At 31.8% G+C, this 27,653-nt stretch overlaps 5 protein-coding genes across 11 annotated transcripts; all 5 read right to left on the bottom strand.

Moving 5' to 3' along the window:
- Positions 1 to 1,652: 1,652 nt before the first annotated feature.
- Positions 1,653 to 7,420, bottom strand: LOC138939854 (sodium-coupled monocarboxylate transporter 1). The gene is made up of 8 exons (XM_070308094.1): positions 6,834 to 7,420; positions 5,980 to 6,325; positions 4,588 to 4,742; positions 3,944 to 4,084; positions 3,769 to 3,877; positions 3,068 to 3,289; positions 2,338 to 2,846; positions 1,653 to 1,796 (listed from the first exon to the last, which is right to left on the bottom strand). The coding sequence occupies exons 1-8, from the start codon at positions 7,052 to 7,054 to the stop codon at positions 1,703 to 1,705; spliced, it is 1,797 nt and encodes a 598-aa protein (XP_070164195.1). The 5' UTR covers positions 7,055 to 7,420; the 3' UTR covers positions 1,653 to 1,702.
- Positions 7,421 to 7,754: 334 nt separating this feature from the next.
- LOC138939853 (KICSTOR complex protein ITFG2) lies at positions 7,755 to 10,738 on the bottom strand. Its single transcript, XM_070308093.1, has 7 exons — positions 10,583 to 10,738; positions 10,419 to 10,506; positions 10,118 to 10,343; positions 9,733 to 10,016; positions 8,886 to 9,625; positions 8,578 to 8,812; positions 7,755 to 8,491 (listed from the first exon to the last, which is right to left on the bottom strand). The coding sequence occupies exons 1-7, from the start codon at positions 10,639 to 10,641 to the stop codon at positions 8,312 to 8,314; spliced, it is 1,812 nt and encodes a 603-aa protein (XP_070164194.1). The 5' UTR covers positions 10,642 to 10,738; the 3' UTR covers positions 7,755 to 8,311.
- A 2,046-nt stretch (positions 10,739 to 12,784) lies between these two features.
- On the bottom strand, positions 12,785 to 19,935 carry Ric-3 (RIC3 acetylcholine receptor chaperone). 4 transcript variants are annotated; one of them, XM_070307933.1, is made up of 8 exons: positions 19,632 to 19,935; positions 19,047 to 19,400; positions 18,105 to 18,367; positions 17,771 to 17,957; positions 17,320 to 17,459; positions 16,045 to 16,205; positions 15,737 to 15,923; positions 12,785 to 14,055 (listed from the first exon to the last, which is right to left on the bottom strand). In XM_070307933.1, exons 1-8 carry the CDS (start codon positions 19,780 to 19,782, stop codon positions 13,594 to 13,596), a joined length of 1,905 nt encoding a protein of 634 aa, XP_070164034.1. In that variant the 5' UTR covers positions 19,783 to 19,935; the 3' UTR covers positions 12,785 to 13,593. The 4 variants fall into 4 exon arrangements, with proteins under 4 accessions (XP_070164034.1, XP_070164035.1, XP_070164036.1 ...); XM_070307934.1 differs by lacking the exon at positions 17,320 to 17,459 and adding an exon at positions 16,916 to 16,968 and having other exon boundaries at positions 19,632 to 19,934; XM_070307936.1 differs by having other exon boundaries at positions 13,968 to 14,055; positions 15,676 to 15,923.
- Positions 19,936 to 20,261: 326 nt separating this feature from the next.
- LOC138939928 (alpha-ketoglutarate dehydrogenase component 4) lies at positions 20,262 to 21,410 on the bottom strand. Of its 4 annotated transcripts, none has more exons than XM_070308278.1 (4): positions 21,273 to 21,409; positions 21,085 to 21,142; positions 20,798 to 20,973; positions 20,285 to 20,618 (listed from the first exon to the last, which is right to left on the bottom strand). In XM_070308278.1, the coding sequence occupies exons 1-4, from the start codon at positions 21,294 to 21,296 to the stop codon at positions 20,601 to 20,603; spliced, it is 276 nt and encodes a 91-aa protein (XP_070164379.1). In that variant the 5' UTR covers positions 21,297 to 21,409; the 3' UTR covers positions 20,285 to 20,600. The 4 variants fall into 4 exon arrangements, with proteins under 4 accessions (XP_070164376.1, XP_070164375.1, XP_070164379.1 ...); XM_070308277.1 differs by having other exon boundaries at positions 20,290 to 20,618; positions 20,798 to 20,976; XM_070308275.1 differs by having other exon boundaries at positions 20,262 to 20,618; positions 21,085 to 21,410.
- A 984-nt stretch (positions 21,411 to 22,394) lies between these two features.
- On the bottom strand, positions 22,395 to 26,018 carry LOC138939994 (heat shock protein 83). The gene is made up of 3 exons (XM_070308441.1): positions 25,940 to 26,018; positions 25,068 to 25,329; positions 22,395 to 24,317 (listed from the first exon to the last, which is right to left on the bottom strand). The coding sequence occupies exons 2-3, from the start codon at positions 25,083 to 25,085 to the stop codon at positions 22,395 to 22,397; spliced, it is 1,941 nt and encodes a 646-aa protein (XP_070164542.1). The 5' UTR covers positions 25,086 to 25,329; positions 25,940 to 26,018.
- Positions 26,019 to 27,653: the final 1,635 nt, after the last annotated feature.

The raw sequence follows: 27,653 nt of genomic DNA, 5'->3' as shown, positions 1-27,653 counted from the left end.
CTGATTGTGAGTAGCTAACTATAACATAAAAAACACAAGACGAAAAATTCTATTTAAAGCTACTAAAAATATGAAAGAGCAAGCCATATATAAGAAGAAAGAAAAATAAAGGAACATAAAAATAGAGATTGTGTTTAATTATATTTTAACAAAAATAAAATTAAAATGCAAAAAATAATTTAGTTTTTTTTTTGTATCAGTTAAGAATAACCGTTTTACATGAAATATCTTTGATTTATTTTAAATATTCGATGTTATTTGTTGCGATTAATATCGTTTTCTTCAACAAATCTACGTAATTCTTTAAAATTAAAAATTTAGACTTTTAATGAATTATGTCTTTTTTTGTATAAATGCAATTTCTTTTTCGAATTCAAATTTTCATCGCTATCATAATTTTTATAAATATAAAAATAATTAGTATAAGGATTACCGGAGCGAAGCATAGTCAAGCGTTGCTTTCGAAAGATACCCGGTATAAAAAGGGACGATATCAACGCCAACCACGAGGAGACTGCGCGCGATCGGGCCTCTCAGGTCTGTCACTCGACACCAAATCAGACAGAATCTGTCAAAAATCTGTCATCCGGTCACAATGCGAACCGGGTCCTCACTTTGGGATTTTACCCACACGTTAAGATCAAACCGAATAGAAAGAAGAAGGAGGGAGCAAGGCGGAGGGTTCTCTCAAACTCGCGTGTCGGTATGTAAGTAGATGGGTCCCCCTGCCACCTATATTTGACACCTTTCAGTCCAATAAAATAAAACGCTCTGCGGTGGAATGTGGTCGCCGCTTCAAGATAGGACGCGCCGTTTCTCCACGATGGATGTCGAATGTTCCCGCGGAATAGTTTTTAGTCGGAGTTTCCTTCGCCTAAGAGTTGACAAGAGATCGCATCTCGGATATTGATAAGAATTCTTCATTTCATCATCTCGGATTCGTAACGATAAGCTCGCCCGTAATCGAATCGGTGACTTTATTTTTTGCTTTTCGAGAAACGAGCTAAAGATTCAAAAAATTTGTTCACGCCGCGACGGTAGAATCGATCCATCGCGGATTTTAAATAAAGACTCGACGAATGACTTGACAAAAAACTCCCGCGGCATTTACATTCAGCCTTAATCCGATAGGCATCGTTCCTCCAGATGTATCAGATGGGAGAGACTTATGTGTTTGTATTGAGATGCGTGGGGCAGATATATAATCTAGTCAATTTGACACCCTCATCGCCGTTCTAATGGGTGCTTTCAACTCTGAACGAGCTAGTTAGATACAGTTATATCCCGACAAATGTGTCTGTTTATCTGTCGATCGCTGTCTTCCAATAATTCATGGTATTACGGATTTATTGATTGAAGTTGTTTCCTTTTCTTTCTCTTTATTTCTTGGACGGTTTAAATATATATATATATATATATATATATATATATATAAACACCTTTGCGTCGATGTTGATCAATATTAAAAGTTTGGACTAGCCTTCTCTCAAAACAATCTTCATCTAAGTTCAGCAGAAATTAGATTATGATAGAATATTTAACATATTTATGTATTCGATTACGCAAAGTATGTCATATTATTAGAGATCAATTTCCAATCAAACGATTTCTCAAATATTCAAGCGCACGTTTACATTTTTTGCTGTAATAATGTCTTATATAATATCAGAGAAGAGGTTTGCGAGGATAAATTATACATGTTTTAAGATTTCAGTTCTTCTTTCTCTAAATTGGTTACTAACGCTGTCGGTACTGTGTGCAATGACACCTCCATATATTTTTTTGGTGGCATAAATCTGCAAATGATATAATAATATACATATAAGAAAATAATAAAGAATAAATATATACGAGTATATATAAATGCATAAATGATAAAAATATTTAAAATAATTTGAATTTCAGGATCTCACTTAAATCTTTAACACCATAATGATTTTTATACAGGATAGCGAAATTTTCGCTATCCTGTCAATCTTTTTTTGACTTTATTTATTTTTTGTCAATTCTAAAATATATATATATATTTATATATATATTTAGATATATATATTTTAGAATTGACAAAAAGTAGATAAAGTCAAAAAACGATTGACTATATCTGTCAATTTCGCTATCCTGTATAAAAATCATTATGGTGTTAAAGATTTAAGTGAGATCCTGAAATTCAAATTATTTTAAATACTTTTAAATATATATATATATATATATGAAATTGGAATGAATAGAATAATTTTTATAATGATTTCGATCAAATGGTTGGAAAGAAATTTTTCTTTTTCTTTTATATTCTATATATTCTATTTCGAAACTATAACGAGGTACTCAAATACATACCTGGTGATGAATGGTGTCAAGTGATCTCGATTGACGTCGCCCAAGTCAGGAGCGCCGCAGACGAAGCTGACTATCGTTCCGATCACTATCACAATCAGAGCGCCTAATAACGTGTAGTACATGAAGGATATCCTGTACATGAAGAAAGGCTCGTCCGCGGATTCCATTTGAACCGAAAGATTCTGCGCCGTTGCAACCGTACGATTCAGACCAGGCAAGTTCAGGCAACCGTCCGTCGTAGATGGCAGCGGTTCGTAATAGAGACGACGGTTCACCATATGCCATTGCGCGCCAACGATGATCCAAATCATCGTCATCATCGACACCAGTCCGCCGGCTACTGCCCCTTTAGTCGTTGCCCAGGGTATCAGCATCCCCAGCGAGAACAAGCCCAGCATCGCACCGGCGGTGATACCGGTGACAGTCAGGGATAGCTGGAAGATGTCCCCGAGACGATCCACGACGAACACCATGCCCACGCACAGGATGCCTAAGATAACCACCGTGACCTGAGGATGATATAAACCATTGTGTGGAGTGCATTGCTTATATCGCCTATTTATAAGAAATTGAATTTTTGCTAAAATGATGATACATATACATGTATCCAGATTATTTTTATTTAATGAATCGCACTTAATGATATTGCATTACGGAAAAGGAAAAGAGACTGAGAATCTCTTGTTTTTACCGCGATTTTGGATCCGCATAATATGTTCCGTCTTTGTACCTTCATAATGTTGGCAGCTTTAGTCTCTTTGTCGTTACTCTCTCGCATCCAGCGATCGATGAAATCCTCGTAAATCGTGCCGGCGACTGTGTTCAGTCCGGCGCTCATCGTCGAGAGACCCGCGCTCACCAGACCGGCGAGGAAGAGGCCAGGAAGTCCTGGAACATCCGCGGCTACATCTAGCACGTAATACGGCAATATCTTGTCGCTCCTTGCTACTACCTGAAAACAAGTTAATTCCCTTAGTGGAATCTTTATAAGAGGCATTTTTATTTAATCCTTTAACTGCCCAACTTTTTAATCTTACTTTAATTACACGATTTATCTCTACACGAGATGCGATATAAGAATATGGCTAAAAGAGATAAACCAAACTAAAGAGTTTATAAATAAATTTAATAAAGAAAATTCATTTTGTATGTGTGTGTGTGTGTGTGTGTGTGTGTGTGTGTGTGTGAAATAAAAGTAAAAAAAAAAACAACATTTTATTACAAATCTTACAACTAAAACTTATTTATTGCTATCTAAAAATGTAATAAAAAATCAATTACTTACATATTAAAATCTCAAAAAGAATGATTTTCAAAAAGAAAGATGTTCTTAAAATTTCATGTAATTTTTATCAAGCATTCTTCATATCTGAGAACATATAGGGAGCTTAGCAGGTAGTAAGCTAGAAGCTAATAAATGTCAAAACTTACGTGTGCAGTTATGGGATCGCATTTATGATATCTTGCGTACATTGTGAGACCGGTGAAGACGGAGATAAATTTTACGACCACTAGACCTACAGCTAGGAACCATATTGACCTACGAAAATACTTGTATAAAACAATTGTTACGTGTCTCGAGCAATTCTGGTACTCGCGCACTTACTTTTGCGCTTCTTTAAAGGTAGGCACTGCCAGAAATCTTTGTATAGAGACTTGGTTAATGCCCAATGATGCCAGCCACGTCATTGTCATTCCCACTGACATACCCCAAAACGAATTTCTAATAAAAGGGCTAGGGTTCATGCTGTAAAAGAGATATAATTAATATAATTTATAGTAGGAGTTAAATTCAGTTATGTCACGTTATTAATCATGATTAGCATTTTATAGATTGGACGTTGAATAAACTTGCATATGTTGTTATACATTATTATCTCAACTTAGAACAGTTATATAACAGCATATTATATTATACAGCTATAATATACGTATGTATAGATGCATGAACAACATTTAATATTTGAAAAGCTGAAATAATATAACATACACAATGCAGTTTAGTATTTAGAAAAGCTGAAACACAGCGCGGGATAATATTCCAAAATTGGTTTACATTAATGCAATCGACGCAATTTAATTAATTGACATTGATGTGCGGTTCTTAATAAAGCAACACACGAATTTACATAATACTTGTATATCGGCAATCTCGTTTCATTTTTAATAATGGTCCTCTCTTGTTAATAGATCGTAATGAAAAAGTAACAATAAAAAGATAAAAAGTACACACAAAAAAACCGTTCTTACTTCCAAAACACAATTCTACCACCTTCTTCGGCTATTCTCCAGGTCGCGCCGACGCCGCCCACGGCGATAGTTCCCAAAATCAGAACGGCAACGAGACTTCCGATAGTCACCGTCATCTGAACCGTATCCGCCCATACGACAGCCTTCAGACCTCCCTATAAGTTTTTTTTTTTTTTTCAAAAAGAGATTACTCGCGATACAATAAAGGTATCAGTGTCACTCACGGCGCGACATGCGGAGAATCAAACAGTACGATTGGGGAGTCGGTGAAACGTAAACCCGGGGGAAGATATTGTAACGCACAACGACTGCATAATGACGTTACAATGGCCGTGATTTGTGTATTTTATAAATCATTATCGATACATGAATATTATATATATTATATATATTGAAAAAGCTCGTTTATTTTAAAAATAATTTTTCATACTAATTTTATAGTGCATTACGCGCAGTATGTAACACAATTAACGCCACGCGTCGAATTATCTAGGTTCCATTTTAGATAAACAATTATATCAGATATGTTCGAAAAGCGTTTATTCTTCATTAGCACATATTCTTATTAATCTGTTCTATCAAGATATTAGACTTGTTTCTAACGTCTACTTGTAAACAATCCATGTATTTACTGCATATCGTATGAATATTTGTACTATTGTCAAATAAACGAAAGACAAAGATAAATAGATGCCAAATCTTGTCATTGCTTTTGTGTATTTTATTCAAATGACGTGGCGACATAAGCATTATTCTGTTGTCGCATCGCGCGATGCTGCATCATAAATAATCCAACAATTTTTGAAAATGATAAGGCCACAGTTGCATTTTCAGCAAACCTTTAGATAATTCTACTCTAAATAGTCATTCATTTAACTGTCACAGCTGTACGTTTCGTCTAAATAGACTATGATATCTGATAATGCCACAGCTTCAAGATGACGTGTAAAAACGTTATGGATGTTTTATTTCGGGATCCTCGCGATCTTCTAGCTAATCTAGATACGGTTATTGTACAATTTCTACGATCTTGATAATCTCTATTTCAATATGCAGTACGTGCAAATGTTAATATACACGATAACAACATTCACATTCGTATTCTTTATTCAAATGCAATTGAATGAAACCTGATGTCTATTAAATCTCATAAATGTATCAGAAATGTTCTCAAAGAAACCTTCTTAAACTTGCAAATATATTAAACGTTTTTTCCTCTAAAAAATTTAAGTACCATACAGACTTTACAATCTTTGATAAAAAATGTTTATCATAAAGATTCAAAATTTATAATGACAATTAAAATCGCTACAATATATATATATATATATATATATATATATATATATATATATATATATATATATATATATATAAATTTGTTTCACTTACGATAGTCGTATAGAAAATGCACACCAAGCATATCACTGGCGCAACATAATGCAGATTTATTCCAGTTGCTTGCGAGAAGGCTAATGCTGGCACGTAGATTATCAGTGGTACATAAATCACCAACGAAAGAGTGAAGAGAAAGGATGCTAATATTCGGACAGGCCTGGCGAATCTAATTTCCAAATATTCAAAAGTGCTTTTCAGCTGTAGCTTGTAAAACACCGGCAGATATAAGAATATGATTAGGAAACAGCAGATGAAGGATGTGAAAATGCATGCTGCATATTGAGTTCCATACTGGTACACTTCGGAGGGCACGCCGAGTAAAGACACTCCCGATATGTGACTGAAATAAATTTAATCCCCATTAGAAATGGATCTTCTTCGCACTCTCAATATAAAACGATTGTTTTAATAAAATTATATAGGGTATTTTCTAATACATCTCCTGTTAGATATCTTTAATGAAATCTTATTCTTCAATTAATCTTAGGTAAATCTTATTTTATCAGAATCTCAATTTTTGAAATTTAGAAACTACATAAGCTCGATTAATGCTCTTGGCCATCTTCAGCACTTCGGTCTCAATTCTTTTATACTAATATTACAAAACAAAAGCAAAGCCTTACTTTTATTTGAGATATTTCTCGCTTTTGACAGTCTTCATTTTGTAAAACTGTTACTATAATTGCAACGATTTTAAGATATTTTGTGTAAAATAAATTTTTAAGTTTAACTTTTCTTGAACTTGAAACATGATTAAATTAGTATAGGTAATATTATATTTTTATACAGAGTAAAAATTGTACAGATTAATAAGAATGGCAAAATGCGTAAAATACATGTTAAGTCACCTGGCTATGAGGCTCATGCTAATCGGAAGAAAGGACATGGTTTTGCCGCCGAGCAAATACTCGGTAGTATTGTCCTGTTTCGTGCTGAAGAAGCCAAAGTAAATGCCGATGAGAATGCTGATGCCCAGCAAACCACCGAACAGAATGTAGTCGGTCCATCCGAAGCTGAGTTCCTTCAACTCGTGACCCGCAAAAAACGATTCCGTATCATTAGTGATCATCCTGAATATGTTAATTCCCGTTGATGAACTGCGTATTATAGAAATTCGAATATCCGCGACACGTTTCAGATGAATACACGCGCGTAAGATGTAGTTAAACTATCTTATGTTTAAACTTGTTTTGGAACACTGAGAAATATCTCTTTCTCTTGTTGCAAAGTAGAAAGTGAAATTATGCATTACCAGTCTTCCGCTGTATATATGAACGGTAACTAAACCGGGTTATTAAACTGGAAATATTTTTAATCGTCCGTCATGGTTTGCTGTACATACGTATTTCTTAATAGTGTCACATCGCGTATAATATTTAATGATGTTTAATATTCATCCTCTTTTATTATTCCTTACGCGAATTTCTTAATTAAACTTTTGTTGAGAAATGTCAAACACAAAATTATTATTTTATATTCGAATGGAAATAAATTTAAATAATTTTATTCTAAATTCTGCGAGCATCGAAATTTTGCAAATATATGTTACATATTGCCGATTATACTTACATTTACTATATTTCGATTATTTCCTTTCTACTTGTCTGATACGGCGGTTTGAATTGATGTTTGAATGCACTATTCCGGCATTAAAACGACACCAAATTTTGGAAAAATACAGCTTACGTGTCAACGGTTTGATCATGTATATATATATATATATATATATATATATATATATCTAATAAAACAGCCTTGCAGGAATTTGGAAAAGTACTTGACGAAATCTACATATTCACTGACAATGATAACATGCAATGCGATACTATATGCTGGGCTGATACTCGGTGCAATGTCAGTCCGATTTATGGCATTGTAGATAAAATGCTGTGATTCGGAAGATTCCGCAAATAGGCGAGAATCCTTAAATAGGCATCTTTACGCTGCACTCTACCAAAATTAATTTCGCTGATATCATTAGCCCCTTGTTTGCCAAGAAATTAGATCAATTTTTCGTCGGTCGTATATCCTTCGCGATAACGCAGTACATCCCATAGGATGACCGCATAAGACATTTCATTTTATCGATGCGAAATAAGAAAGATACCGAAGAAAAATCTCGCTTTACAAGCATTATCGGATATTTTTAATTTAAAATTGGTTAGCCACATTCAGGAACAAATATATTCGATCGATTTATTTTCATTTCTAACATTATTAATATAATGTTAGAAATATAAAGAACAAAAATAATTCAATGCATATTTTAGAATATGCATATTTTATTACACATCTCCCTGCTCCTATATATTATCTGTTCCATATGCTAATGTACGCCGTATAACAGCCATTCGGTTAATTGTTGCATTTTCCGCTGTTTCTCGTTAGTACTGCACTTGCCCAATAATTCTTTTAAGGTCTGTATTTCGTCAGATTCAAAATCCTTCATGGGATTCAAAGCATTGATCGTCATGCTCGGAAGGATAACATCGTAATAAAGAAAGATCTAGAAGAAATAAAAGATCATAATCATTAACGACGATCAATTATTTCAATTGTGCTTGTGTAGTATTTCGTATATGTGTATACAACCTTGTTGTTAAAAGTGTTGTACACTAAACTGGGACTCGATGTTCCCGGAGTCACATTGTAATTTCCCGTACAGAAAGCTCTGACTGGTTCCTCAAATTGAAAGCGTACGCTGTGCCGTTGTTGATCTAAGATGTAGGTCTGACCATCCCAAGCACAGGCGATTATCTCGTCGGAATTATTACCTGTGACATCCAATCGACATAGAGCGAATATCTGATGATCTACTTGCATAGCCCTATAAAGGAAAGAGAATATAATGCGATATATTTTGCAAATTATACTAATATATTTAAATAGATCGCACTTACCATAAAATAATTTCATCCTGCACTAACATAATAGTTCCATCAAGCGTTGCCAAAGCATAAGGTTTTCCTTTCGGAGCACTTTCACTACTGATTTTATTATTCGATTTGTTATCTTTTTTTTCATGTTGATTCATATTACTAGTATCATTGTTATTATTATTACTTTTATTCTTATTTTTATCATCGAAGGAAAAATCCTTAAAAGATGATAACAACATGTTTTTTGTCGTTTTCTTGAATTCTCTGTGAATAACTTTGCCACCGATAAAGTTGCCATCCACTTCATCAGTACTTGAAGAATCGGCAGGACTATAAAATTTAACTACTTGTTGATTCTCTGTTGTAAAATCTCTAGTATATTCGCCTGTCATATCCAAACTATTTTTCCGAATCACGGGTTGCGAATGATTTCTTTTGAATTCGAGCGATGCGGACTTAAAGGTTTTCATGCCCAGTTGGCTGTCGTCTGCAAAATTTTGCTTCGATGATTTATCTTTAAGCATATAATTAGATATTTTAGGCTCAAGCGTCGAAATAAACGGCGTCATTCCTGGTTCTAAATCTCCGATAATCTCAGTTGAAATATTTTGATTACGCATCCTAGATATTCCTAATGTTTGATAATCAACAGCTTCGCAAGAAGTATCTTTTAAGTGGCAATCGGCAGAGTTGCATTTAATCCGCATAAATGTACCACCGGGTTGTGCAACCAGCAGAGTTGGTGTACCATCGCCAGTATGCTAAATAAAAATGTTTGTATATTAGCATCTCTGCTTAATATATCTTTCTATATTATAATCAATATTAATTTAATTATATAATGACTATCACATATAATTTAACATACCTGCAGTGTAACTGTTCCTATTTGATTAGTGCATTCCCATTTATTTAGGCCAATCAATTTTCCTGTTCCTAAGTCAGCATTACTTGACCATCTATAGGATCTAACAACACGATCCGTCAGACCAAGAATCATCTCATTGGCACCATCTTTATCAACATCAGCTATCAATACTATCTTTGTATTGGTTGGGATTCTTTGTACATGCACACATTCCATTTTTCCAGAGAGTTCATTAATTTCAGTTGTATTGTCAATATGTTCCAAGTTTTGGGAATTTATTATATCTACACATATATATTCTGTGTAAGTTGTCTCGATCAAAAACTAAGCTTTTTTGCACTATTCCATAAAGCATGTCTGTTCACATTCTGAATCTCACACTCACCGATATTCGTTTTGAAGTTGTCTTGCTCATTTGTATCTTTGCCAGCATGTTGACTTACAGATACATTTGCATTATTAGGATTGACAGATCTAGGACTATAAAATATATGTGTCCAGCCATCGCCACAGATGACAACAAGTGCATTGCATCCATAATTAAAAATATCTCCAATTGCTACACTGGTTATAAGACCAAGACCAGTGATCTTCTGCCATAATTCTGATCCCTGCCATACAAGAGAATAAATATTATATATATAGTTTTAAAATAAAATTTTTAATAATATTACCATTATATTTACCTTGAAGATGTAAAGTTCTCCTTCAGCAGTACCGACGACCAATTCATTGTCACCATCATTGTCGACATCTCCTATTGTTAAGCCATACCTGTACATAATATTCAAATAATTCACATTCTCAAGTAACTTATAACACTAACAGAGTCTATGATAATTTAACTTACCTGCATACAGTACCAGGTAATTCCCATTGCAGTTTCTTTACAAAGCTAACAGCTCTCATGATTAAACTTTGTAGAATATAATTGTTGCCACCTATTTGGTGGCCAAACTATATATGTAGCTTTTGCTGTTATTAGACCCAGAGAAATTGGTCCAAAGATGTTAGAGTCCATAGAATGCCCAATGTGATCTCCTTCCACCCAACAATGGCCTTGTGGTACCTGTATTCGAAACATCATAATTTATTCACAGATAAAAAAATAATAAAACATAGCCGATATCAATTTATTAAAGCCCCAACATTATTATATACCAACAGTTATGTATCATATCCATACTTGAAGAACGCTGAGCTTATATCCGTGCGTGTCCACAATATCTCCACTAAGTCCTACAACTCTTTTAATGAGTGTTTGATTTGGCACTTTAGGAGATGTGATAGAGACTATATCACCACGCTTTATATCTTGATTCCGGATAGCCCAACGATTTAAGAATACATAATCAGGATACCGTAAATCTGGATTCAACGCAGGTTGCATAGAGATGCCCTCCACTTTTGCAACATATCCAACTGTATCACAAAAAGCAATCCCAATTGGGATGCCTATCAAAACGTTACGGATGAAACGTGGGATTCTCATCTATCAAATTTTCCACGAAAAAAACGTGCAAAGTACTTCTCTGTCCTAGTCCTAACGCGTTTGATCCAGTAGCATGAATAATCGATCATCACTTATGTCGCACGTGTTATTGTTCATCTGCTTCCAATGTTAGATATGTTGTCTCAACACGCGAATATAATTAATATAATAACAATGAAAAAATATGAAGAAATTTTCTACAGGTTACGCGTTGACTTTTTAACAAAATTTATCATGATTTATCCCATATATTACAAAAAAAAGCACGGGACAGAAATTTAAACCGAAATATTACTTGTATATAAGAAAAATTTTTGTTTTTTATATTTTCGAAAGATCGGAAGTCACAAAAGAAAAATGAAATGAAACAGGTTATATGGAGTATATGGAGGTTTTGAATGTGTACGCTGTATTATGATTTTGTGTGTGTGTGTATATATATATGGAGACTGGAGATTAAATCTGGCGAATCAAATCAAATATGAAATAAACAAAAAAAATTATATCAATCTATAAAATTTTAGATAAATTTAGTTTTCATAAAAAAATATATTCACACACACACACACACACACACATTATTATGTCTGATTTTTTAATAACAATATATATACATATAGTCATTATGTAATTAATAGCACTTTGTATTTATAAATGTTCTTATATGTTACATGATTAGGTATTTAATTTTTAATATAAGAGAAATCAATTTTAAAATTGTACACTCTGTCATATATGTAATAGTTATAATATCCTATATATAAATCAAAGTACTTTATCCCTTACGAATTATTTTTTGTTACTAAAATTTATCTACATTGCATTTTCTAATAATAAATACAAATAAATTAAGTTCTATGTAATAACAATTTTGCATAAATATTTCTACATTACAATAAAATAGTTTTGGCTATAAGAGCTGAAGAAATCTAAATAGACATATGAATAAATGATTTTATAAAAGAATTTTCAATTTCAAAAAATGCATTCATTTAATTTATATCAAAAAGATTCATTATTATAAATGATGTGCTGCATTTTATTTAGTCAAATTATGTTTTTTAATATTGTTCATAAGTATTTAAATGTGTGACATTATTATGAAAATAGTAACATTTTTATGTAATATAAAATATAACTGTATACAAAGAATATTGCTAACAATATTATATTTGCCTGTATAATATTTTAATCAACTATACCTTTCTATGATTTATAATATTTGCATTTTTTATTCTATTATCTCTTTCTATGCCCTATTTTTTGAATAATTTGCTATTATTATTGACTTTTATGTAAAAGCAAATAAGAGTAATAAAATAAAACTTATTGGATTCTACAAATTACCCTAAAATAAACAAAGAACAGAGATATTCGGTCTTTATTTTTTTCCAGATTACATTTTTTTTAAATATTAAAAGTTTTATATGATAAAATATTATTATGTATTAAATGTTATTATAGATTATTTATACAAACTTTTAATGTATTTTAAACAAATATAGTTTTAATCTACAGTTAGAAATCAAGATCAGAAATGTTGGTTGAAATGATAAAACATTTTTAATAATACAATAAACAGAAATCGAAAAATCGTTTATTATGAAATTTTATACTAAAAAAGAACTAAAAATGTAAAGACATAAAATGCTACAACTTGATATAAAATTAAATATTTAAAGAATTATTAGTAAATGAAGCAATAGGTTTACGAACAAGAACCCTGTTTTTGTAGTAAAAAAAAGAAAGATTAGATTTTTGGCTTATGTATCAGTGCTTGCCAGTCAGCAAGTTTGATATCTATGCTGTATACTACATTTGGAAAGAAATTCATAATTCTTCTTATTACTTTTTTTTTCTTGGCATTTGTAAGATCTAAAAGATTTCATAAATGACTTTTTAAGTACATAGACTAATAACATGGCGTATAACATGTATTACAGATTAAAACGTCTATGTCAATGTAATATGGCACAGATAGCACTGCCTCTCTTACTTTTGGCCCCTGTAGTTAATAAATTTATGATTCTATAAAATGTTAATATAACGGTTAAAAAAACGAAAATTCGATAATACATATAAGACATACATTTTAGGTATTTGGCAGTGCTTAATCAACAAATTTATGTATTTTTATATCGTGAATATATTTGGTATATATCAGCCTTCTTATAATTATTGCAATAATTATGTAGCTTTTTATAATAAAGGGATCAATCTTTAAAGATTGGTAAACACTGATTTGCCTAAAGAAACAAAATTGTTAGCCCTTTTATTCCTGATTGGTTTCTTTTTTACTCATTTTACTTTCCATATTTTTCCAGTATTCTTCGTCATGTTCATCTGGATTGAAGATTGATTCCTCGTCTTCAATCCTTTTCTTCATACTCATCCTCAGATTCCTTTTCCATATCCTCTTCTTCCTCTTCTTCTTCCTCTTCCTCTACATTCTCTTCATCCTCTTCCTCTGCCTTCTCTTCTTCCTCTTCCTCTACCTTCTCTTCTTCCTCTTCCTCTATTACCTCTTCTTCTTCTTCCTCTTCCTCTTCCTCTACCTTCTCTTCTTCCTCCTCCTCTATTTTCTCTTCTTCCTCCTCCTCTATTTTCTCTTCTTCTTCCTCCTCTATCTCTTCCTCTTCCTCTATCTCCTCCTCTTCCTCTTCCTCCTTCTCCTCCTCTTCTTCCTCTTCTTCCTCTACTTCTTCATCTTCCTCCTTTTCTTCTTCCTGCCACAACTTTGATCTTTTGTTTGGTACATTCTCAACTTCTGCATTTATTTTCTTTTTCAAGGGTTTTTTTTCCTTTCCATTTCGAGCTTCATCCTCTGAACCCTACATGTTAGATATCGTTCTTAATGCAATTATGTCTTGAAATATAAAACAAATGAAAGCAATATAAAATTCTTTGTACAATATAAGACGAGTGTTTCACGAAATCTTTTTAATGGAGTCAGATCTTTTTTACAATTGAGAAACAATAGTAAAGGAAAAAATGGAACGATTTAATTTTTTTAACTGAAGCATACAAAAGTATCTTTTTTAAAATTTATCTAATAAGCAAGATAGAAGTGTACAAATATACAAAATGTACAAATCATTATTTCCATATTAATCAGTATATAATAACGATATTATCTGAGATTAACTGCAGAAAAAACCTTTAATGATTATTTAAAATAATAGTGAACACACAGAGATCTATTTTCTTGTTATTTATAAAATAAAATACCATTATAATGCGTTTGTATTAATCTTTCTTCTAACAAATTTAAATTTTAAACTATATAACGTTCAACTATCTTAGCTGTCATAAACTGATTAATTGTTGAGTTTGTAGAATATGATGTGATTTGAAAGATAGGTTCTTGAATATTTACAAACACACTTTATTATGTATGCAGTAGTGGAATATTTGAAAGGCCCTCTTTCCACATAATAAACACATGTAATTACAAAATTTAGAATGCCTCGACAAATATTCATTTTTCATTTATTACTTTTACATGCAGAATAATGTAAAAACACATAATTTCTTTTATCGCTCCTCTAATAAAAGAAAAAAAAGTACATTTATGTTTTGTAACATGCATATTATTATATCTATGAAAAAAATATCATAGAAAGTTAGACATTATTAAATAAATTAATCTTTTGTTTTATCTTTTTTTATCATTAATTGTAAAAAAGACATGACTCAATTAAATTATATATTATACTTTATTTTTATGTAATAACCGTTTGAAACAATATTTAAAATATAAAATATATATCTTAAATATATCATACTATTACTGATATGTATGTAATGTTAATATGTTAATATAAGTGTAGTTTTAATTAAAACTGCAGTATTGTTTCTTGCAAAAGGCAATTTGCATGACATAATTTCATTAGCATTATGTATAAAAAGAATTCATTAAGTTTTTTTATCAAAACAAGTATAAAAATAAAATTAAAAGTAAATTCATTCCATTTAGTCAGATAATATATAATTTGCTTACATCGACATAAAAAAACAATATATTAAATAAACACAAATTACATGTTCTTATAGACAAAGAATACACTCCTCCATTAAACAATATAGATTGTTCCTGAAATAGATTGCCAAATTGTAAAATTAGTTTCAAGAGTTTGATGATCTAGTTCAGAAATATTTTTTATTTTTCTATTAACAAGCAAGTGTATGTCATTAAAATTAAAATATTAGTGAAACATAAGTAACATAAATAAAAGGCACAAGGCACTAATGTCATTGATATTTAGAACAAATCACAGAGAATAATAGGAATAGAAATAATGAATGATGAAATCAGCACATTACTCATACCCATGTATGTAATTTCCAAGAAACCATTCTTTGCACTGCATTTAGTTCCTGTGATTTGTGATCTCTATATTAAGTAACCTATACAAAAGTTAGGCAAACAATTAAATGAATGAAAGAATCACCAAATAAAACAAGGCTCCGCAGATTCATTTGATTCTGTTGGTAATTCTAATATTTCCTTACAGCTGGAATCTGGTCGAGGCTGATGAGGGAGAGGGTCATTTTGCCTGAGAGAACAACGGGAGCGTCGTCGTCGTCCTCTGATTTCTCTGCTTGTGTTTCTGAATCGGTTACAAGTAATTCACATTGCGGCGGTAGTGCACCTTCTAAATATATAGGTTTTGGCGGTGTTTTTTCTCTTTCAATATTACTGAAATATGACGAAAATATATATATTTTGTCAAAGAATTATTGAGAAAATACTGTCTTTCTCTCTTTCTCTGTGAAAAGAATAAAAAAAAATGTTAATGAAAGAATGATAAGTATAATACCTTGGTGTAAGGATAATGGGGGTAGTAGGTCTGCTACATTTCTGTCCACTTTCACAACTAGCTGTCATTTCCATTCCCATAACTTTAACTGTTGGTGATTGTTCTACTGCATCTAATTCTTCATCTTCTCTACTATGTGATTCCGGAACTGTAGTCTCTTCCTGTAAATTAAACTCTTAGTATGCTATTTTTTCATTATTCACTTTTCATTCGTTACTTGTACATATTTTTTAAATCAAAAATATATGTAGTAATAACATGTTATGTAATAAAAACTTCAAAGCCATTTCTCTGATTAATTTAATAAGAGCTATTTATATATATATATATATATATATATATATATATATATATATGTAAGCAACGCTTTTTAATATAAAAACCATACAGAATTAAAAAAAAAATAGCTATGTTAAAAATTCTACATCTATATAAAAAACATAGTATAATCATATAATTATATATGGCAAATATTGCACAATCCATTATGCTTTAATTTATTAATTTTATAATATACCATATCAATAAGATATAAAATAAGCGAGTATCATATACATGCAAGGCACACAATTAGCACTTCAAGTAGCTGTAAGAAGAACAACTATCATTTCATTAACTTCTGTTTCTCAACAATATTTAGCACTGAGAAAAATATCCTTACTTATACAAAAGGATAATGATAATTCTGCATTTGAAATATTTAAATGTTGTTATCACAGAATCATATGAATGAGACTATCATATGTAAAAAAAAAAAACATTTATACGTGATAAATTCATTATTCGTGAAACTAGTGCGCTAAAAATGAAAAGTGTCCCACAAACTCTTGGTTACTCTTGTTAGAGATATTTTTGGAGGCAAGGAATGTACCTTAGAACCGCGATCGACTCCTGCTAGACCATTGGACTTTGGAGCCTCATCTACTACTCAAAATATAAAATATATAACATAAATTCTATGTTATTGGATACATATATTCCAATTTAAATATTCGTATTGAATATCGCACTCGACTAATATATGCATATATATCAATATGGATCTTATATACAATATAAACATTTAAATCAACGATTTATAATTTTTGCAACACTTATCATTGATATTTAAAAAAGCCAAATATTGAAGATAAAATCTTAATACTAAATGTACAATATGTTTAATGTACATTGGATGGGTAAAGCTTATAACGCAATCAGAACACAGCAACGTGCATACTTTCTAACGACTAAAAAACTGAAACTGTGAATTGCGTCAAAACTAATTTGATAAACCTTGATTTCTGGCTGTGAGCCTGAGTTTTGCATTACTGAACGTGATATGTTGCTCATCTGGACAACGATTCTTTCCATGGCTGCTTCCGTCTCGACCAATCGTTGTCTCAGTTGATCTATCTCTATGTCTCCTGCCGCTTCTTGTGTTCCAGCATGTAGAACATTATCAAACGTAGTACAGAGTATAAGTATGAGTACTTACAATATATGCGCATTTTTATTCAGAATCTTGCAATGTATATCCGCGTGTATAAATACGTGTGTGTTCTAATTGTGCAAACCTTGCATCATGCAACACCATCGAAAAATCTGTTTAGATACTCAAGAAGACATATATATCTTAATTCTCCAAAATATTTCTCCAAAAGAAATAGCTTCTCAGAAAAACATTGCATTGATGTAAATGAAACATGGCTTGTAATAGTAGAAATATTTACACAAAAGCACTTACGATCCTTCAACTCTTCTATAGTCGGTGCAGTCCTATATGGTGACTTTTCCCTCGGATAAGGTAGCGTACCTCCAGTCATTGCAGTAGCGAGAGCTTCTGGAGAGAACACCATTTTCTGAAATTCCTTTTCAGCAGCTGCCCCTGGATATTCCAAAATAATCTCGCTATCGGAATTTTTTTTCAAGACCTGTTAAAAAAAAGAAGTTATATATATATATATATATATATATATATATATATATATATATATATGACAGGTTTAATTTATAATACATTCTTAGATTTCATCGCATTCGTATCTTTGTCACGATTATTCTGCAAATTTATACATTACCTTAATAATGGTGTATAGGAAAAACAAAACTATTCCTATTGTATATAGTGGCATGATAATTCCCATTGTACCATTTCCCTTGGGAGCTGGAACAACATGACCAGCACCACCAAGAGGTGGCCTTATTTTTGGTATAACACGATCAGATCTATCCATTATTTTTGGTACAATGTGAGAGGATGGTATGGCTCTTCCCCGCTCTCTCATCGCAGGATGCATTCCGCCTGCGTGAGGAGGAGTACGACGTTCCTGTCGTATAGTATCTGTATACATAAAAAATCTATAGATTTTATCTGTAAAATATATTTTTATGTATTGATTCACGCAAAAATATATTAATCCTGTGTCAAAACGCTCAGAAATTAGTACAAGCTTGTGTTAATTGCTGCAATATAATATAATTAGTGCTTTATTAATTTTCTGAAAATTTGTTATAAATATGGCCCAACTGATAATTTTTTATGAAATAAATCTAGGATTTTCATGAAAAACTTAAATAAGAAAAGTATAATAGGTCATTGTTATGGACATATTTAAAACTCCATGTTTTATCTGCCAAACCTCGTCTGCGAATGTGCTTGCTTTTTGGCAATCAACCAAAACAAAATAGATAACTCAAAGCCATTCTCCATATATATACGATGATGTGATACATTACAGATATATCTCTTAAAGTTTATCTTATTATATAAGCAATTTACAAACAATATAGTCAACATGTGTGATTATATGTATCAAGCATATTAATTCAAATTCAATTAATATAAATATTATTGGTAGCATATATAAAACTATTATTAAAATTACAAACTCACATATTTTAGAGAAATTATTATGAAAGTAGCTTCAATTAATTAATCAATTATATATTAAAATAGAATATGACACAAAGATTTATTAATATTAAGCGACAATTAATTCGCATTTCTTTGCAATTCTTACTATGTGGCATCAAAATATGATATCTAATAAGATGAGGTATCCCTAATTGAGACAACGGTACACCAAAGTTCATTTTAAGGCAAAGGGAACTATTGAACGATCTAATTTCCTCCAATACTTGTTTGTAGGTTTTCCCCAACCGTTCTCTTTCAGCGAGAAAAGATAATAAATCTATGCCACATCTGGCTAGAACCTCCTCTCTACACAAACTCGCAGTTTGCGGGCTTAGCTTGTTAAGCTTTAACGCATCTCTGATACGTGGATCAACTGGATGATGCCTCAATATATTTTGACACATTTCTTGCATAATATCCACTGCAGTGACATCGCTTTCAAATATTACTTCGCAGCACACTACGCATAATAACTGTATACAGTATAAAAAGAATATTGTGCAAAGTATTTTATACTTAGATATAATTCCTATCTAACTTATTCTACATGCACGTGTGAGACATCAAAATTTAAATTATTTATAAACGAAATAGATAAAAAAGTATAATATCTATCCGAGAACAAAATAATTTTAGCGAGAATTTTCTAACATTATTAACAATCTTACACACGTGAACATTGGAATCTTACCAGAACTGTCTACTGTCGTAGGCTGATGCGGGGTGACAGATGCTGTGAGCATAGGGTAGAAAATTTTCGGCCATAATACCGCGAAGCAGCTAGCCACAATCGCGAGTATAAAAATCGTCTTTCTCGGTCCGAAATCTGTTATCTCGGCCATTTTCGTAATGGGTTCGTCGTTCGTAAATATGTTTCGCGCTTCGACAAAACTTCGATAAAATTATAAACGGATCGCTAATCTTCCTCCGCACTCACGTCCAGGCACGTCAAGACGAGATGAGGACCGCCGCAGCGCACTGTCGTCTGCTATTTTTATCATACTGCTTCAGGGCTGTATCAAAATGTCATTATCGGAGAAGAGAGGATTATATCTAATAAAAAAATTACACATATAACTACGGAAATTAAATTATATTATATTAAAAGATGCTTGAAGACAGCTTTACGTTTCGACACGACATTTAAAGTTATATTTACATTCATAAAAAAAAAAATTATATTATAATCAATGCTAAATAGACTTTCTATTTAGATTTTTTCAAGTTCGAGATATGTTTAAGATAAGGTTTTTTATTACAAAAGAAATATAAAAATAAAATATCTCCTCTCTTACTTCAACTATGTATAAAAAAAGCCCAAGTGTGGAAAAATTTACTATTTAAATAAAGTATTTTACTAAAATGTCATTGTGCCTTAAGGATCTAGAATTAACACATATTGGATGTTACAGGAATGAGGTAAGAGTTGTGCCAGAAATAGCAGGCCCTGGCAGTGTCACAAAAGACCTTGCCCGATATGTGTGGCTGAAATACATAAATATAAAATAATATTCGCAGCGCGGAATCTCTCCCGTCACGTTTATTTATTTGAACACGGCGCATTGCGTCTTACCAATCAATAACACACAGTTAATTCATTCATGATATAAGTTATGATATTGCATAGATTTATAAGATCCTAAATACTTGCGCTGCAAGCTCATTCTGGTCCACCACGCTGTAACATATAAAAACACACAAGATAAATATAAAATAATTAAAACTTTTTTTTTTTAAATACGTTATATAATATATATTATATCTACTCTTATATTAAGTAAACGAGTAAAAAATAATTTCCAAGTGATCGATGCCATTTCAAGATCCCTGTCAACAACGATTCATCTCGCAACTTACATTAATATATTCGATTTCCTTTTCATCTATCGATTGTCTTTGGTATCGCGGTGGCAGGTGAAGGTCTTCGATCGTCGGCAGAACAATCACCCCAGGGCCCGTAGCATTACCCGCGCTTTGCTGCGTCTGAGACGGTCCTGACGATCTCGCAGATGGAGCGGCCGTCGTGCCCGCAACTGCTGCAACAGATAATACGGATATCAGATATCAGTATCGGTGGGATATTTTTTTTTTTTTTTTCGACGGTATCGTCACGCATCGTGCGTGCCGATTTGATCTAAAATTACCTGCGTGATTAATGCCGCCCTTCCGAAACTTGATCATCGGCACGTGCGGCTGGACCACCTGCGAAAAGATCGCGTCAATACCCTCAGAGGCGGCTTCAGTCACATACTGCGTAAATGTCCTTTGTGCGAAATCACCATTAAGGCGATTTACGACAGCGGATCCTCGCATCGCAGTCGGCAGTACTGACCTTCCAAGCTTTGCTTGCCATCATAATCTTTTTGTTTTCTTTAAGAAGTAAGGCCACGCGATAAGTCCCACACGACTAATTTCGTCCGCAGCAGAAGTGCTCCTCTCGACGTTCGACGCATCGTGCAGTATACAGATGGCGTTTTGACAGACTCTTTTCACTAACCTTATTTTGACGAGCCCGACGCGGCAATCGGCATTTAATAATTAAATATTTATACATTAGAGAAGAGTGAGTTTTCAAAAATATCTGATACAATTGATCTAAAAACTTTACATTCCTGCGAAAATAATTGAGGTAAAGAAATTCAATTTATATTGAATTGAATCCCTAATCGTCAAAATTCTTCCGAAGTATTCTGAAGGTATTTATACACACGTTTCTACATGTTTTACGTATCTTAAAAAGATTTCATGACAGAAAATTCACATTTTCACCATTAATGAATGTATTTATTAGATATTAAACATAATAGCAGAGAGAAAAATCCGATACTAGAATTCAAGATGCATTAAAACATATTCTAGTGCATTAGTTTTTTATTCATATATTACTGATGTTTAGTGTTTTCTTTCTTTTTATCAATTCTTGAATCATTTATTCTTTGTATAATAAAATTGATTTCTATATTAAACATACAATTTCAAGATACTGATTTACAAAAAAAAAAGGCTAATATTAAATTTATAATAAATATCCATATTTAAGACAATATAATGGAAAGGATTGTTAATTGTTTGATTTAATTTTAATTAAATTCTATAAAATTAATGCAAATCTTTTAATAATTTAACATTAAGTGTGATATCTTAAATATATAGTGTATATAGTAATTAATTAAAGTACTAATTTTGATATTATTTTGCTTAGTGATAATAATATAATAATATAATAAGGGAAAATAATATATACGTCACAAAGTAGAAATTTTTGGAGGACAATAACAAAATATATATGATACGTAAAAATTTGTATATTATTATATTATATTATTAAATATTATAAAAATTATTTATTAAATAGAAATAAATAATAGATGACCCAATCAAATGCAGTCGTATGTTGATGCAGTTTTTTTCTGCTATATTATAAATATTATAAAAATTCTATTATATGCAAAGCTTAATCTACTTTCTCCACATTTTCATTATTTACAATCACATTGTCTTTAAATATCAGTTGGACCATCCTATAGATGCCAGCGACGTACAGTTTTGGTTTCTTCAGGATATAACCAGACGAGAGAAGAGCAGTTCCGAATAATATGTTCACGATATCATGAACATATTTATTGTTTTGATTATCGTTGATCATTTGTCGAAGTTTCTCAATGATGACGTGATCCGGATTGATTTCGAGCTGCTTTTTTGCTATTATGGATGTTATCTCGGATTTGTTCAGGATGTGCTTGTCTACGACGTCCTTTATACTGGGAGTCCAATCACATTGTGAAATCACAACGTAGCAAGGCAAATTGATAGATTTATTGGAAATCACAATCTTTTCCACTTCATATTTCAGGATGCTCTTTATAACTTTGCACAAGTTCTCAAACTTGACAAATTTATTCTCCTCGTGCTTCTTCTTTTCGGTCTCATCCTCGAGAAGCTTCAAGTTCTCTGTGGTAATGGACATGAACTGCTTTCCATCAAACTGTTCCACTCGTTCAAATATGTATTCGTCCAATATGTCAAGCATGTAAATCACTTCAAAGCCGCGTTTCTTTATATGTTCGACGAATAAGTTATTCACTACGTCCTCCTTACTCATGCCAATGATAAAGTAAATATATTTTTGGTTGTCTTTCATCCTGCTGATGTAATCTTTCAATGAGCACATGTCATCGCCGGATGCAGAGGTATAGTATCTTAAAAGCTGTATTAATTTATTGCGATTAATATTGTCTTTGTAAACTCCAAGTTTAATGTTATGATAAAATCGCTCATAGAACATTTTGTAAAAATCTTTATTTTTCGCAAATCCATCGAAGATTTCCAAGCATTTTTCTATGAGATTCTGACGAATGATCTTAAAAATTTTGTTACTTTGCAGCATTTCACGAGAGATATTAATGGGCAGATTTTCGCTATTAACAACGCCTGTTATGAAGGTATTCAGGTAGTTTGGTAGCAGTTCTTTACAGTTATCCATAATAAATACGTGTCTAATGTACAATTTGATGCTCTTTCTATCGCATATTGACATCTCGAGTGATATATGACATGAAACAAAGAGTATAGCTGTGAATTTCGCTTGACCTTCCTTCATAGTAAAATGTCGCATAGTCAAATATTTTTCCCAATCATAGGTGAGCGACTGATACAATTTATCATATTCGTTTTCAGTAACGTCATTAGGACTTCTGGTCCAGATAGATTTTATGTTATTGAGTTCTTCTTGCACGAGCAATTTGATCGGATATTCAGTAAACTCAGAATGCTTTTTGATAATCTTTTTGATCATGCTTTCTTCTAAATATTTGGATTGATCTTTCTTAATGTAAAGAACAACTTTTGTACCACGTGCTAATGACTCATTGTTGTCATATTTAATAGTGAATGATCCATTTCCGTTGGATTCCCACAAGTATTGTTTGTCATCATTATGCTTGGAAGTAACAGTTACCTTATCAGCTACAAGGTATGCAGAGTAGAACCCCATACTAAATTGACCAATAGAGATTTTAGTAATATCTTGGAACTCTAATATAAAAGTCTTAGTTTCAAACTTTGTAATCGTTCCAAGATTCATTAAATCAGTCTTGGTCATACCAATACCATTATCAATGATGGTTAGCGTACGATCGTTCTTGTTTGATATAATCTTGATGTATAATTCCTCGCTGTCGAGCTTGAGAGTTTCCATTAAAAATTCACGGTGAATCTTGTTCAAAGCATTATTAGAGTTTGAGATCAATTCTCTGAGAAAGATTTCTTTATTTAAATAGAGGTTATTGGTCATTAAAGACATAAGTTGAGAAACTTTTTTATGGGAGGCGAAGGTTTCGACGTTTTCATTTGCTTCGGTTTGTATTTCCTCGAACATCTAAAAAGACATTGATTAGAATAAATTATCACATTATGAATATACGTATAGTAAATATTAATTTATTAGTAGAGGGTTTTTGTAACGTGATGATTAAAATACTGATTGATCGTTCGTGAAAAAAGACGAACGAAACATAGGGCTAAAGAAAAAAATAATCTTAAAGAGCACGTGATATTTTGGATATCATTTATTGTATAGTTTTTGTTATGGTTATAGATTGACTTGAAAAAACGACAAATTACAAAAACAAAGATAAATACAATATCCACATTTTCCTCAAATTTTTCTATATAATTATATAATTGCTTATATAAATTATATTATTTTAACAAAATTTTTATTAAATATAACAGATTGCTGAAGCTCTTGCTTTTCATAATAAATTATGTTTTCATTGAACATTGTGGATAAACAATATGTATAGAGTTTATATCGTTTCATAACAATGTCAAGGTTTAACGTTTCAGAAATATTTCAAATAGATACAATTTTTATCCAAATTAAAATATTTGTTTATAACAAAAATGCAATAAATTGATGGTACAAAATATAAAATAAAGCATAAAGAGGTAGGAGGAGAACACTCAAATAATGATATCATAGAGCAGTTTAATGTAATCACATGTTGTTCCGCAACGTAAAATGTGACTCACAAGATTATCATATTTAATGATACATCATAACGAATAATGTATCTTACAAATAGAAAGAGAGTTATTATTATCGCATTTAAAAAAGATGTCTTACCTTTGTAGCTGTTGACATTGTACTCTGCGGTCGATTCGATGTAAATTCACGTCGAAATGCCGCTAATATAGATTCCAATTCGTAGCGTGAGATTGAATATCGAGCAAGACAAGAGTGCTCCTTTTGTGTACAATTTCTATCAGAATATTCCAGAATACATTTAAAACTCTGGTCCGTTTTTTTTATCTCGCATTTCCGATAATAATTCAATCTGAGAACAAGTACTTTTCCGATTTAATGATACGGAATGAACCTTTTATACCTGAAAAAACAGGGGATGTTCGTCAAATTTTATTAGGATTTAGGGTTTTTATATATATATATATATATATATATATATATATATATATATAATTTTGCTCTGATACTGTAACCAGTCGGCAATCCATCGATAAGCCAAGTTGTAAATTATGTGTTTAAAATATATATATTATAAATATATATCCGTTTCTGTTTATATATTCAATATCTTAACAGAATATTGAATATGAAGTTATTCTTTATCATAATTTTTAGTGAAAATTTAAGTAAATTTTAGTTTTATGTTTACATGTCACCCTTAATCGGATTTAATAACCTAACGGGGGTGTAACAGAACTCTGTGATTGGCCAGTTTTAAAACTACGGATGTGTTATTAAACCTAATTAAGGATGACATAGGGTAAACATAATCAGTGATGACGTTTATCCTACGAAAGTTATTCAGTTTTTTTAGTACATTTGCAAATCTAGAAATGTGAATGGCTCTGTGTTTTTTCTTCGTATCAGCGAAAAGCAAAAGAAAACGCATATAATAAATAATTTTATTTTAGAAAATTGTATAAAAAATTTTTTAATTATTCTCTTTACCTGGAATTTTGAATTCAAAATACCTGGAAGATCAGGGAATTTTTTTTACAAGATTTGAGTAGACACCCTGTGTACGATCTTGCTTCCTGTCGCAGATAAATCTATCTCTTATCAATCTTGTGGATGGTAGAAAATGATAAAAGAAGAATAGACGTTTTGAAGCGCACATAACGATTACGATTCAAGTAGTCTTAATCATTTTTTATCTCATGATATTGTATAAAAATTAACATTGATAGTTAAATGATAAATCTTTATGATATTCTGATGTTAAAATTTTAAGAGTATTTTTGTGCAATGATTAAGATGATAAAAATTTTGCTCTATACATGTATGCAAATAATAAATATAAAAATAAACAATAGAAAAAAAGCTACCATATAAACAATCGATCTTAAATTCTTGAACCGATTGACCAATTGACAATCATCAAGCTGCGATTAACGTTAAGATTATTATCATCGCGAAAAGAGCAAGAGTTGTTTGTGCTTATTCGATTTTATTTTCTAAATTTTTATAACAAAAAAAAAAGAAATTTGTTTAAATGTAAATTTATCATTTAATGCTTCAAAAATTGTTTCAAATTTCCAAGAAAGCTTACATAAACAGAATCTTTAGAAAAAATTAAGAAAAAGGATAAATCTCTCTGATTGTCATTTCTTTCTCTATTCTCTTTAATGTTATATATTTCATAAAGAATCAAATTTGGCATTGTTCTAACTTTTACATGCAATTTAAACAAAGCCAAGAATTTTTCCTGCAATATCACGCCGGACGTGTTCGTTCCTGTGGTCGCATATACATATGTATAATTGGTAAACATATCCTGGGTTCTTTATTGTGGGAACCATTGTCGTCACGCACCGTGTCGGCACACACTTAAAATGTAACGTTTCATAGGCACAGCGTGTGTTTAATGAAACAACTGGTTCCGTTCTCGCGAGGCGTTCCTTCGATACGTTAACGCTTTGAACTCACAATATGCACAAATTTTTACATTTTCACCGAAAGCAGTGTCAAAATAAATTATCAATAGGATGAAATCCAAATCAAAGATCGCACGTGTATATCTGCAAGAGTAAAAACTAATTAATTTTTTCAGAATTCTTTCTTTAATTCAATTTGCAAAATAAAAATCAAGAAAAAAATAGCCGAAACCATTCATTGTATAAGCTTCGTCGAATTGGGTCGTGTCCCGCATTTACGCTCTCTCTCTCTCTTTTTCTCTCTCTTTCTGATTCCGGTGCGATATAACGATGTAACTTTCTCCAAAGCGTGTGATTATCAAAATAGCGGACATTATTTTCAGCCACGATATTCCCGCGCGTGATGAAGGTGCAAAATAAACATGCGCGAGAGAACATCGATATGCGCGACTTTGTAAAGTCCTCTCCTTTCGACAAGCCGGTCACGAGTCATCGACACTAACGACAATTACAAATGCCCAACTCGTAGTTTGACGCGCGAGGGGCATACAGAGAGCCATATGACACAGCTATAGACGACATAGACGACACTTTTGCATTTGCCTGTTCTGTACGTTGCGGTTGCGGGATCGGCGAGTGCGTCGCTTATACTTCTTTATGGATCTGTGTTTGCATGGTTCTTCGTACCGAACACTCGGCCCATTGTGAGGATCTAACAGCTGAAAATTATTCGACACAATACCGTAGGTCCTTTCTGTTCGAAAATATGGGAGAGAGGAATGATGTTGCAGGGTTCGCTATTTTTATTCGA

The sequence above is a fragment of the Polyergus mexicanus genome, unplaced genomic scaffold, assembly GCF_030449975.1.
Source record: "Polyergus mexicanus isolate NDT 795.1 unplaced genomic scaffold, iyPolMexi1.0 SCAF_15, whole genome shotgun sequence".
NCBI lineage: Eukaryota > Metazoa > Arthropoda > Insecta > Hymenoptera > Formicidae > Polyergus > Polyergus mexicanus.
Note: the sequence above shows the minus strand (reverse complement) of the source record. Positions and strands in the feature narration are given on the sequence as shown.

Bases quoted from the DNA above. Each gene is read 5' to 3' on its own strand.
- LOC138939854 (XM_070308094.1), bottom strand. From the start codon at position 7,054: ATGATCACTAATGATACGGAATCGTTTTTTGCGGGTCACGAGTTGAAG. The intron at 4,085-4,587 runs GTAAGAACGGTT...TCTCTTTTACAG, and splicing joins GGTAGAATTGTGTTTTGGAA to CATGAACCCTAGCCCTTTTA. The intron at 3,878-3,943 runs GTAAGTGCGCGA...GTATTTTCGTAG, and splicing joins ACCTTTAAAGAAGCGCAAAA to GTCAATATGGTTCCTAGCTG.
- LOC138939853 (XM_070308093.1), bottom strand. From the start codon at position 10,641: ATGAGAGCTGTTAGCTTTGTAAAGAAACTGCAATGGGAATTACCTGGT. The intron at 10,507-10,582 runs GTAAGTTAAATT...TATTATGTACAG, and splicing joins TTACCTGGTACTGTATGCAG to GTATGGCTTAACAATAGGAG. The intron at 10,344-10,418 runs GTAAATATAATG...CTTGTATGGCAG, and splicing joins GAGAACTTTACATCTTCAAG to GGATCAGAATTATGGCAGAA.
- Ric-3 (XM_070307933.1), bottom strand. From the start codon at position 19,782: ATGGCCGAGATAACAGATTTCGGACCGAGAAAGACGATTTTTATACTC. The intron at 18,368-19,046 runs GTAAGAATTGCA...TTATGTATACAG, and splicing joins TCATATTTTGATGCCACATA to ATACTATACGACAGGAACGT. The intron at 16,206-17,319 runs GTTTATCAAATT...TTTAATTTACAG, and splicing joins GCTCACAGCCAGAAATCAAG to GAAGAGACTACAGTTCCGGA.
- LOC138939928 (XM_070308274.1), bottom strand. From the start codon at position 21,253: ATGCGAGGATCCGCTGTCGTAAATCGCCTTAATGGTGATTTCGCACAA. The intron at 20,977-21,084 runs GTAATTTTAGAT...TATCTGTTGCAG, and splicing joins GGGCGGCATTAATCACGCAG to CAGTTGCGGGCACGACGGCC.